Raw genomic sequence first — 12,822 nt, forward strand, 5'->3', positions numbered from 1 at the left:
GTGAAGTGCAGGCTACAGTACTGAAAAATAAGAGGGGGAAAAAATATGACTGTAAGGAAAATACCAGTTGGTAATCAATAGAATGTTCACACCAGAATAATCAAACAAATCAAACTAATTTTATTTCTGAATTAGCTTAAAAAGGTTTGTGATTCATATAAGTTTATTTCTTAGCACAAATTGATTTGAAAATGCTTACAATCATATCTTTGGTGCAAAAATAGTCTTATGTATCTGAATCACAAATGATAAATTCTTTTGGTCACAACACCAACAGATTTGTTGTATACTGAACCTTCTCCCTTATTCTGAAGTACTTTCAGATACTCTTTAAATAATTCTTTGCCATGTTCCCCTACCAAACACAGATACACAAGACTGGAGGCTGCAGACATTCCCTCTCTATTTACCGCCTCCTCTAATTTTTAGTATTAGCTGCCAAATTACAAGAGCTTGTGGTTGGAAAATTGCAGCTGAGTATTGAGTAGCTGAACTGTCCCAGGCTGGCATGTCAGCCACAAACTGTGGGCAGAGGTCTCTTTTCTCATTTGATAAAGAATAGGGCATAGAAAGAGCTGTACACAGGCAGCATCGTTTCCACAGCAAGGCCAGACACGCAGGAGACTGCAATGTTACCACTGCAAATACAAGTTAGTGCCTTCTACAAAAAGGTCAAAGCATTAACTCCAGACTTGTAGGTGACCTCAGACCAACTAAAATAGTGTAATTCACTGAACATAGTAGTCTAATTCACCGAACTACTGATGCCATTTTACCAAACACACTTGCCATTTTCTTTCTATTATTTTGAAACCAGTAACTTCACTTCAGGCACTTTGAGTCATTATCTGCTATTGGGAGATTTGCAAGAGGCAGAATTTTATTGTCCTGGAAAGTGAAAAATTAGATAACTCCTACATTTACAGTGAGCAGCCGATGCAGCCCAGCTGTCCAGACCTTACACCGAGATGCAATACTGAGGTCATGGAGCCATTTCTTTTGGTGTGGAGCCACTGTCGTGACTCAGATTACAGCATGTTTTTCTGAAGCTATGTCACCCTGCTTTTAAGGCACAATCATTAAAAAACCCAGAAAAGAAAGGCATGGGCACAAGGGATTACACCAGACATCCATTTTGCCCAATACCTGACATCTGCACCCACGGGACAACACTCCAGTAAAAAGTCTAAGGAAGAGGGACTACATCGAGCTACATGCTGTTCTTAACATCCATTTAGGATGTAACTTAGAGAGTTCCATACCTGAATACTTAAGACTGTATCTTTTTAAATCTTTTGCCCACTGTGGAGCCCATTCTCAGAAAATGTAACTGGAAATAGCATGAAATAGCACATACCTTCATTTAATTTAAACCTGGAGCACAATACTTGCATTTAATACCAGCAAATCTTGTCAAACCATGTCATTCACTATGTTATACAGGCTTGTGAACACCCTCTGCTTCCTCTGCTTCACAGAGTATAATTAAGGCACAACTAAGTCCAGCACACACCACAAACTCAGATCAATCCTCTCCACAAATACGATCTTATATCTATTGGAACTGAATTTGGCCTGCTATTTTCTTACCCCACCAATTACTGCGTGAGATCCCTCTGACATTCCTCACAGTCAGCTTTTGGTCTTACCACCTGGAAAATTGTGTTAATGCTTTATTATTCATCCTCCATTCCAGGTAGTTTATAAGCACTTGGAACAGCAGAGATCCCAGCACGCTTTCTTCCAGAAGACTCCAGAAGTAACATCCCTGAATTGTCCAATCTTCTTATTTTTTCCATAGAGTTTCCACTATTTACCTAGTCACTATCTAATCACTACAGGATTACACTAGTTTAACTTTCCAAAAATCTTTGAAATAGCAAATGTTTGGTTGTTTTTGGTTTTTTCGGGCAGAGGTTTGTTTGCTTCAGGGTTTTGTGTGTGTGTGTGTGTATTATGTTTTTTTTAAATATCCAGATGTGTTGTATTAGTTAAATCACCTTTATCATATGCTGATCCAGTCATTGAAACAACACAAGCAGATTTACGGGGCAGAAGTTCCTGCTGCAGAAGACAACTTGTCTCCTCTCTATCTGTGAAAAAACACTAATTCTATTCTTTATTTTTAGGTTCTTAGAGGAGCCTGATACAGAAACCAGGCTTGCTCCAAGCTTACACTTTTCCAAACAACCCCCAAACCCTTCTTGAAAGGCCCAGCACGTTTACTGCTTTTCATTCTTCCATTCTAAGGCCAATTTAAGCACAACCGTGTGTAACTCGGCAACTTCAACATCGAGTTCCTCACAAAGTGAGAACTTTTCCTAGCAATTCTTTGTGCTAGGAATTCACTCCAAAACGTCAAGCTTCTGTCACTTTCTCCCAGCCTGTCCCCTGGAAATGAAGGGTCCACATGGGAACTGTTCTGCAGTGAATAGCAATGCAAATAACTTCTCTCCTACAGCTTTACCTTCCCTTAGCTCACATGTAATATTATAAACTTCTATCAGCTCACTGGGGTCTCTGACAGGCTTTCTGCCTTTGACAGTTAGACAAAAAGCTTTAATATTTTTCTAATGTCTTTAAAAAGTTGTTCCTCAACATTTTTTTTGCTCTACCTCATTATGGTTTATATTTAACTTGCCAAAGTTAATGCTCTTTCCTATTCTCTTCATTTGGATACAAATTCTGCTTCAGAAAGATTACTTATTTCTACGAGTCTTGTTTGCTTTACTGTTCAAGCAAGTCATTGTTCCTTTTTGTGGCTTTTCTTCCATGTCTTATTTCCCCTCTCTTCTCACACTTTACCATTGAAACTGGACACAGTATTCTAGAAATCTTCGATTGTAAGTTTTTGTATTTTATGTCAGTGTTTCACACAAAATTCTCAACTTTTTTGTGTACATATGAAATACCACTTAAGAAATGGTATTTTGTTAAGATTACATGAAGATTTCTCTGTTTCCAAGACTGAGTTTGTTCTGTCTTGAAGGTAAAATCTGCATTTGTAACTCCCAGATGTTTCATTTCATGTTGGATATATTAACATATATGTCGTTGGACTGTGGCCATTTAAATCAGGCAATACAGATTATTCTCTAGAAATACGTGACCCTTTATTTAGTACTCTACAACCTAGATTTTTTTCCAGATAGGATTATGGATGGAGGGATCAAGCATTGCTAGAATAAGAACTGATCAACTGAGGACTTCATTTAAACAAACAAACAAACATACATACATACATTTAGTTTTTCCTTACCATCAACCACATTTTGGTATTTCTCAGGCCATTGTCCTTTAATCCATCCAGCACTTGCTCAGGCTTGGTAAAGTCTGAATTCTCATTTTTACCAGTAAAAAAACACTTACCAAGAAGAGCTACATCCTCTGAGAAGTATTTATTCTATTTCAACTATTTCCACCATATTTTGCCTATTTACATTTAAAATTGCACTAAAAAGTCAGGAACCTTAAAATGGGAAAACATTTATTCATTTTATTCATGCTTGAAAACAGCCAAACCAACTTTATCTAAATATTAAAAACACCCAACAAAAACACACATTTTACAGCAAAGACAAAGCCTAAAAAATGTCAGTTGTAGAGATGATGGTTTCCTAATGACACAATCAACTGAAAACAAAAGCTAGAATAAAATAAATCATGCAGCTCGGATCTTTAAATGAACAGGCATGATAATTTGGCTTTAAGAGTTCTAAATATACTGAACATCTGGCTTGGTAATATTAACTTTGGAAAGTTCTCCAAGTACAAGGAAAGTTTCAGAAGAGAAGGAATTTTAAATGCAGCATGAATTTTTTTCAGAACTACTGGTCAGCCATCCTTACAGCAGTATTTAGTAAAATAATGAAATGTCCAACACTGGATTCAATTGGTAAAGAAATCAAAGACATCACAGGAAGAAATGACAACATCCGTTTTAGGATCCATGTTAGATAAGCACCTGAACATAAATACCTGGTGAGATGCTGTCTTTAAAACTGTGAATATGATTTTTCAGTGTATGAACAAGACAACAACCACTTGCTTCGACTAGAGACACGTTTGTACCTGTGCATAGAATTAGTTCAATGCAGTCAACTACTGGGAGAAGGCAACTGAACAGAGATCTGTAAGCAGCTGCTGAGGGAGAGAATAAATATCACTTCAGATTCTAGGAGGCTAAAAAGCTCCTTCTCAAAGCCAAAGTATTTTTAAAATTAAAATAAGATTAATAGTTTTGTAATAATGAGTTCATCCTACTCTCTACTATTTACATGTAATATGTACACAAACACAGATTTAAAAGCACTCACTTTCTGTTCTAGTATTTATATTCTAACCAGAGTTCCAAATTTCTCACAAAAGATAATACTGATAATTGTTTGGTTTACACTGGTGATGGAGAACTTTAGTGTTTTGTTTTGAAGGCTTGTCTGTAGTATCTACTGGTTACAAGGCAATGTCAGATGTATTTTTTTATGTTAAAAAAGCTTTCAGATGGCATACTTGTCAACAAAAACAAAGACAGAAGATACCACCAGTTTCAGGCTTGGTTTGAAGGCCATGATCACTCAACCTAAACTTTAGATGCACAGGTTGTGGAAATTCCCTCCTCAAAAGAAATAAAATATCTCTTTTGGAAAAGTGCCAGTTATGCAAAAAAGTCCTCAACCTCTTTCACAAAGAGATCATTGCACTAGAGCATCTCTTCCACGTGTACAAGAAGCTTGTACAATGGTCCAACAACCATTTGGTCAAATTTTCCATTCAATGCACCAAACTGAAGTCCTTGAGACTCAACAGATTAATGTTCCTGCCAATCTATCTTGTGAACTGGCTCCCAGCAATTCTACAGGCACCTGAGGGACGTTTTACCCTGTTCTCCCAAGAACAAAATACCCAAAACCAACTACGACAAAGCATCACTCTTTACTATCTACTCCAGATAACTTAATCATGACCAAAGCTTCCCAAGCATTGCAGCATCTGGTACAAGCAGTGAGCTTGACCATGCATTTATATCATACACTGACAACAAAATTTGTTTTATTACTCAATACCTAGAAGTCTCTTTGAACAAAAGTCCTATTCAGACTGAAGTCAACTAAGCCATTGCCACTGACCACTCAAATAGTCCAGAATTTCAACACCAGCCTCTCCATGAACCAATCAACTGACAGAGCAATGACACTTTTCAAGATTCTGCCCATCACCCACCTTGAAGGGTGAGAGGTCATAAGGGGAAGTGGGAAAAAAAACTCCCACAGTGATTACTTACTTTGGGAAGATGACAGTCATGAGCGCTGATGCATAGCCAGGCTTGCACACCCCCTCAGAGAAATTGGCATACTTTGATGCCAGTTCTGGAGGCCTGTGGAAAAACAAGTACAGAATCAGGACTCTCCTGGCTATGAAGTAGTTTTTGCAATCATCCAAGTAATTCTTCTCCTTATAGCTTTGCACAAAACAGCCGCTGGGAGTAATTGCAAACATAGACCATTATTTATTTGTTGCACTATGGCATTGCAGAAGAACAACAAACAAAGGAGAGAGGTAAAGATATCTGAAATACCACTAAATCACTACTTTTGCTGAAAACTCTCATAGCTAGCAAGGTAAAGCTCATGGAAGAAAAATATCAATATATCATTTTAGATGTCAACCTTTCAAAAGGAAAAAAGACATAAACAGCACTTTGCTTTGGCCAGTTTTCTAAGTTATGATCAAAGTTAAAATTATAGAAGAGTATTATTTAGAAGATTACTCAAAGATAGTTTAAGGAATTTGAAACAAAGCTTCAAGCGGTACTGGCAGGGTATCATCAAGGAATGAGTGCTTTCAGTATTTTGGAAGAGATGACATTGCTGCTGCTTTGTTGAGGTATGTCTTAATTCAGCTTGGCTAGTGACTCTTGGGCCAAATTTAGAATATGTGGGGGTTTTTTTCATTCAGTTTCTGTACAGAAACAAGAGTAGCAACTCAGTTAAAGATATTTCAGTCCATCACATCCATTTACCATAGGTCTACTGAGTAACCTAAAAAACCATTTAATTTTGTGTCCCTATTCACCACCTGCAACATTTTTACATTTATCCATTTCATTAAAGCATTACAAGGGTTAATTCACTTGTGCTTGCAAAGTAACATTAGATATCTTAGTGTAAGCCACAAGATGAGAATTGTTAATATTCCTTCAAACAACAAAAAAAAGCATTTACAATTCCACATTTGACATTCAGTGGAAGCTGCAAAGACTCAATCGATAACACTGTTCTTGCTGCATTATCAGCAACAGGCAGGTAATGAAAGGTTTCTTCCTCCAGTTCAGCAGCAGGACTCAAATGAAGATGACAGTGCAGCTCCACAGAGCAGCACCACAAAATCAGCTCTGAAGAACCCATTATTATCCCAATCATGTTTTTTCCCAGGCATCACCAGTATCACTTAATCAGCAAACTACTACAAACAGCAAATCAGAGTTTCAAAATTACATATAGGAAGGACAGTAACTCCATGCTGAAATGATAGTAACAATTCATCTTATACTGCTCCTGCATCATCTCTCAAGAGGCCAGTAGCCAGTCCCAACTGGATGAACATTAGATGGACAATTAATTTTACAACTAGCTACACACAGTACAAAACCTCCTATAGCTCCTGAACTATAGGAGAATGGTCTCTCTGTACACAGAACCTCTGTAATTCTGAATATATAGATATATACAGAACCTCTGTGGCTCTTAAAGAATAAAATCTATTTCTGCTGAATAAACATCTAAACCTTCAACAGTTGGAAGAGAAAAGAAACTAGAGAGAAGATATAGTCACTCTAAGTATTTAATTTCTTAAGATCTTTTAAGCTAAAAAGCACCGTAAAAATCTTAATAACATGGATCCTATTTAATTCTGCCACAGATATTCTGCATAGTTATGGTCCAAACATGTAATATTTTACTATCAAAATTCCTCATCTGTAGATGGCAGAACAATACATTTTGCCATTTATTCTGTCAATTATTTATTACTGACAATTATTTACAGTAAAGTTTAGATAACTCTAAATGTATGATATAGACATGGAGAGAGAGAGACAGGTGTGACATTAACTAGCACAACCCAAATCCATGAGTCTGGTTTCCATAGGTGAAGATGTGATATCATAATACATTTCTTCAAATGAGAGAGATGAGAAAACATCTGAGAAACGAGCACCCAAAATGATCTGTGTTCTTACATCAGTCAGGATCTCTTTATAAATAGGCACATGAAAGACTGACAAAATAAAAGGTTTTAATGATGCTAAAGTATATCCCCTTCTGACACAGTCAAAAGGGAGAGCAGAATGTATGCATCATAGCTTGTTGAAGCATTTCAGATATGAAGAAATGTGGGAAAATTTAACTTTTTTCAAGCAAATCTAAGCATTGCTAGAATTTTATTCCTTAGGCAACATTCAGAAACTCTTAATACCAAAACCTTCAAAAACAAGCAGAAAGCAACTGGAATTTATCTGCAGCCACCATGGTAGTGAGTCATTGCTGGCAAACTTGTATAACTATTTCAACAGCAGGCCTGTCTCAAATGACCTCAGTGGTCACACAAAATATCTTGTGCCACAAACACAGGCATTTTTCTCTTTTCTGCTTTAATGGTGCTTTCATTATCAAATTAAAACGTCACTCAGATGCCCATCATGGCGTTTCTGCACAAGAATAGCAGGCTGAGACCCTCCTGCATGTGAGCCCCCCGAATGCCAATCACTGCATACTGATGGAGGGGAGCTGTCAGTACAAACCCACAAAGACACTCAGAGCTGCTAAAGCCCCCAGGCCGAGCTGTTAACATTTCTTGGATGTGATGAAGTTCATGATCCAAAGTGCCAGAGGCAGAACAGTTCTCTAAGCCAACTGTAGCTGCCATCTCATATCATTCAACATTTGCTCATCTCCTTTCTTCGTGCCGCATTTTGAGTCAGCAACCTACAGAAAACTAGAAAGGGGCACTCTACATTTTAAATCCATCTAGGGACATGATTTATTTGTTCAATCTCTTTGAAACAGGCATTGCATACTGTCACTGCCAACATGCTCATAATGATAAGCCCCTAGTAGGTGCAACCCAGCGCAAATTTAGAGTAAGGCAGTTTACCATTCTGCTACTGGATGAAGCTATCCAAGTTATTGTTTTAGATATATACATTTGCTTTGTGGTTATATTTTTTTGCAAGATCCACAAGTTCACAGAGATTGGTCTTACATAAATCAGGATGCAAAACACCCTGCACAAAGAATCCCATAGAGAACTATACATCTTTCAAACAAATCCAACTTTGAAAAATCACACTGTGTTTGTAGCCGCATGGTTCTGTGAACTGTACAGAACTGAAGTCCACAAATGAGTATCTCCTTTGTATTTGATGACAACGTACCTACTACACTGCAGCATCTATTATTGCTTCTTTGATGACGTTTTTATTTCCAAATGGGAAGACCAAACACTATTACCTTCTTAGTGCTTTAGAAGCTAGTAAATAGCTCCATCCCACTAGCCCCATTACAGTGCCTGGACTCCAAGGCCATCCTGATAAGCCAACCAGTCAGCCAGGAGCACCATGACGCTTATGACAAAGGGGCACAAATTTCCTCTACACCTTCCAGGTCGAGGTACATTATTCCAGCTCCCAATTCTCATGCTCATGGTGGGCTGAGGTGGTTAAAGAGCTAGTGGAGAAAGAATGTAATTAGATTACACTGTGGACCCTTTTAAATTTTGCTCAGATTTTGTGCAGGAAAAAGCTGGTAAAGTAAAAAATGTCTCCAGAATAAATGAGAAAAACAAGTCACAGTCAGTAACTGTAAACATCTGCTGTTTTTAAACAAGTGCCTGCATGAGGGTGAAGTTAAAGGGAAGTAATTGGCTTATTCCACTGAAGAGAAAATGCACTCTTGCTTTTCTTTCCTGACTTTTCTCTTATGAGACCAGCATACATCCTGAATTCTTAAGATTTTCTGTGCTTCTCTTCACTGTTATGTGGACATCAATCTCAACAAAATTTCACAATTTGGATAAGTAAAAAATCCAGCTGCTTTCAGAGGATTTAGAAAAAGTAACAAGATTTTTCCTTCTGCTTGCATTTGGCAGATGTGTGTCTTCTTTTAATCTCAAATATGAAAACGTCACCATGGTTAATTCCTTCATCGTGTCCTGATCAGGGACAGCATGTCATCCTCATAAAATAGAATCTAAATCCTTTTTAAAAAAGAAATTAGCAATACAATTCAATGTTTAGATTACTAAAAAAATGGCCACAACTAAGCTGATGTAATTGAGTATTACAAAATCTACTTTAAGAGATTGATTTTGCCGCTTTGCCTTTCACGTGGAACTTAAATTGCGGATTGTAAAAATCAAAAAACTTCATCTACCTGGCATTATCTTATTTGAGGACTGATGTCCTTTGCTGTTACTCGTGCACACAAAATATATGAACTGACACATTTCTGAAACAAGGAAAAGGAGTCCTTGGCAATGTCCTCTCTAGACTGATTCTTCTCCTTGGAGTTTCTTTCTCTTTGGTTCAAAATAACCTGAGTCTTATGCCTAGACAGCAGCTCTACAAAGTATATGTCATGATACATGAAGAATGACTAGGATATGGAATGAGAACATGAAATGAAGGCACATAAAACATAATATTGTGGAGAAATAATGAAATATTAGCACATAATTCGGCAGATCACTAAATCAAAGCAGTTAATGCTGAGACTGTATAGCTATACCCTGTGAGATTCAGAGCATTTTAGTTAGGTAGGACTCCCCGGATCAGATGTATCCACCATACATAGTCATGGCTCAATGTTGGCCAAAGGATAATTTTGTAGACTTCTGGAATAAAACTTTCAGTTCAGTGTCCATCAGATAAGCATACATTTCAATCAGCATGCAGTAAGAACTAGTTACAGGACTTGCTTCAAAATTGCAGGACTGCTCAAAAAAATACACTACCAGAGATACAAGTAGAATGGTTAGGGTGTGCATTTGTATGTATTTCAATTAATATCAAAGGGTCACAGAAAATTGAATGGTATTTGTTTTATACATCACTTATAGTATAATAAATAGACAGCTTCCAGTCCTTCATATTCTTTTTCATAATATCATATATGCTTGTAGAGCAACAAATTTCATTTGTTGGGGAAAACCCCTGAAACAACTATAAACCAGCCCTCTCCTCCTGCCTAACTGGCAAGGAATCCTATTGAATAGAGAGGTGAGAAAGTAAGTGCTCTGTCAACTCTCCCAGCCAGGCCCACAGCAAATACAACCAGTTCACTTAAAGGCAGGGGAGGACACCTTCAGCCCGTTTGGTGATGCAGCTCCTCGGTTACTGCTACTCAGCCTGAGGAAGAGAAGTCATTTACATTCACCTATAGGGTAGTCAATGCCATACACCAGGCCACTGAAAAATGCATCTCCACATCTGCCTTCATAAGCAGAGTCGTGACCATCACGTCACTCAGGTGGAATCTCCTTGAGTGGAAGACACCACCACAAAACCCTCCTCTGGGTACCTGGCTGGAGCTCCACGCTCACTAGGAGCACAGTGTGGGTTGGGAAAACTGAACCAGAATTTTAAGAAGCTCCAATTACAGTTCTTAAAAGTTTGCAATTTTGGATTCAAAGCATTACGCAGCCTGATCATTTGATATTTTGATATTTGCTATTTTGCACCTGAGGAAAAAGTAAATAAACAAAATAAAGGAATGAGTAGATAGAAAGAAGAAGAAAAGCAAAATGCTTACATTGAAAGAGATGGGAATGGCATCTATGGCCCTATAGCCTGCAAAATAAATGTAAATATTCTCAAATGTTACTCCAGTATGGAAGCAAATTTCCCAAGGAGGTTCTATGGCCAAATACAAGGAAGGATTATCCAAATCCCTGTTTCTAAAGTGACATGATGAATGGTAAATGCTGCTTCTCTACCAAAACCTGTGGCTTCTCATGAAATTAATTTACAATGATAATCAAAACATAGTTTTATTTATTTATTTGGACTACTCAAGAACAGCAGCTGAAGATTAGGCTACATTAAATTTTCAAAGTTTTGAAGACATTCCACCAAAACCCACAACCTACCTTCCTATCCCTGATGGAAGAGGTAACACGAAGCCAGGTCTGCCCTTGGGAAGTGCAGGGCAGGCAGAGAGGCAGGGACAGCTCAGAGCAGTAATACTGCAATGCCACTCACCCTCTGAAATGCCATCTTTGCACAAACATACTGAAAAGGCTTCCACCCACAAAAAAGTCATGAGGTTCCTACTTCCTTACTACATTTCATTCCTAATCTTTGCAATAGTAGAAATTAGATCACTAGGCAGAAGTAATTTCAGATTAGTCTTATACATAAACATCTTAAGAAATACAGCTATAAGTGATTTTTCTATCAGAAAGGAATATCTCATTGTACCATCCCTTAGAGTTCTAAGGCCCAAAAACCCTGCCTGGAGCTTCTCAAGTAATAACATTTTATCAATGCCTAAATAAATGTCGGGATTCTTGTGGAAAAAAGAATAAGAAATTTTCAAGGTACACAGTTTTTAATTGTTTAAGTAAGTAAAAAAAGAAACAAAATCCCGAGTTTAACAAAAAACAGATTTAAAGGATGAAGATAAAAAATCCAACCAAAGTCTATGGCATATTTCATATATGACCTCATGCTGCATATTCCTCCAAGATTGAGTAATATTCCTGATCTCCCGATCTCCTTTGGTTTCTGTAAACTTTTCCTTTTAAAAAAAAAAATCTGTTTTGGTTACGTTTTACCTTCAAGACTAGTAGCTCAGAGAAAAAGCAGAATTGTGTTCAAATAGACACAGATGAGGAGCAAAGAAAACAGTTCATTTCCAGTTTGCTTGTGTTTTTAAAGAAACATGGAAAGGAAAAAGCAACTGGCTAGAATACCAATTGTTAGACTAAACAAAAAGCACAAAATCCAGAAATTTTATTTTCACAGAAGGCAGCTGTTTACCAAGGGAGAAAAGAAAAATGAAGGTGACTGCTCCCTGAGCTTTTGATTATTTACTAATCTTTGGACAAAAGCCATATAACTTGATGATGAAGTAACTTGCTGACAATCAACTCAATTCCTCGATGTATATTACTGGACTTTTGTCTATTCTAGTTTCCACAAGTCCAAAATTACTGGGTTTTCATCCTCAGCAATAAGTATCAGCATTCTGGTTTTACAGATAGGAGACAAGGATAACCTAATGTAGGACAACCACACTGTTTGGAGATGGGATATGTTAGGACTCAGTAGTCAATAAAAATTCTCTCAGCAGTCATTTGGGATGCCTAGCTGAACTCCTTTCTCAAGAACCTTCTAAAGAATGTCTAATTGAACTCTGTTCCCCCAAAGCCAGAAATGATTGTACTCCCTGATATTAGGCCATGTGATTCTCAAAATCAGCAGAAATTAAATGCTGTGATTAGCTATTTAAATGCCTCTCAAAAATCACTGTTAGTGCAATGGCCATAAAAAGTTAAGCCATTAAAAGCCTAGTAGGAAATAAAATGCTCACCTGTCACATCCATTTTTGCCAAACAAAGGAATGAAGGAAGACAAATTGCAGCATCATAATTTTGTTGCTGTAACCCATAATTCTTCCTCACCAAGCCTCATCTGTTACATCTACAAACAGGCAATGCTTTCTTTGGACAGGGAACAGGGTTTTTCTACTTGTATTATAATGAACCCAGCAGTGTAGGTCCAGGAGAGACAAACAAATGCCAAAGAGATGAGAATAAATAATTCAA

General features: G+C 37.5%; 1 protein-coding gene across 8 annotated transcripts in view; it reads right to left on the reverse strand.

Moving 5' to 3' along the window:
• The window catches only part of ST3GAL3 (ST3 beta-galactoside alpha-2,3-sialyltransferase 3), a 175,970-nt gene that overhangs the window by 103,225 nt on the left and 59,923 nt on the right, over positions 1–12,822 (reverse strand). For all 8 annotated transcript variants that reach the window (XM_083868003.1, XM_083868001.1, XM_083868002.1 and 5 more), the window contains one exon: positions 5,282–5,374. In XM_083868003.1, coding sequence (XP_083724129.1) covers positions 5,282–5,374 — 93 coding nt within the window. The remainder of the gene's footprint in view (positions 1–5,281; positions 5,375–12,822) is intronic.

The sequence above is a fragment of the Zosterops lateralis genome, assembly GCF_965231275.1.
Source record: "Zosterops lateralis genome assembly, chromosome: 9".
NCBI lineage: Eukaryota > Metazoa > Chordata > Aves > Passeriformes > Zosteropidae > Zosterops > Zosterops lateralis.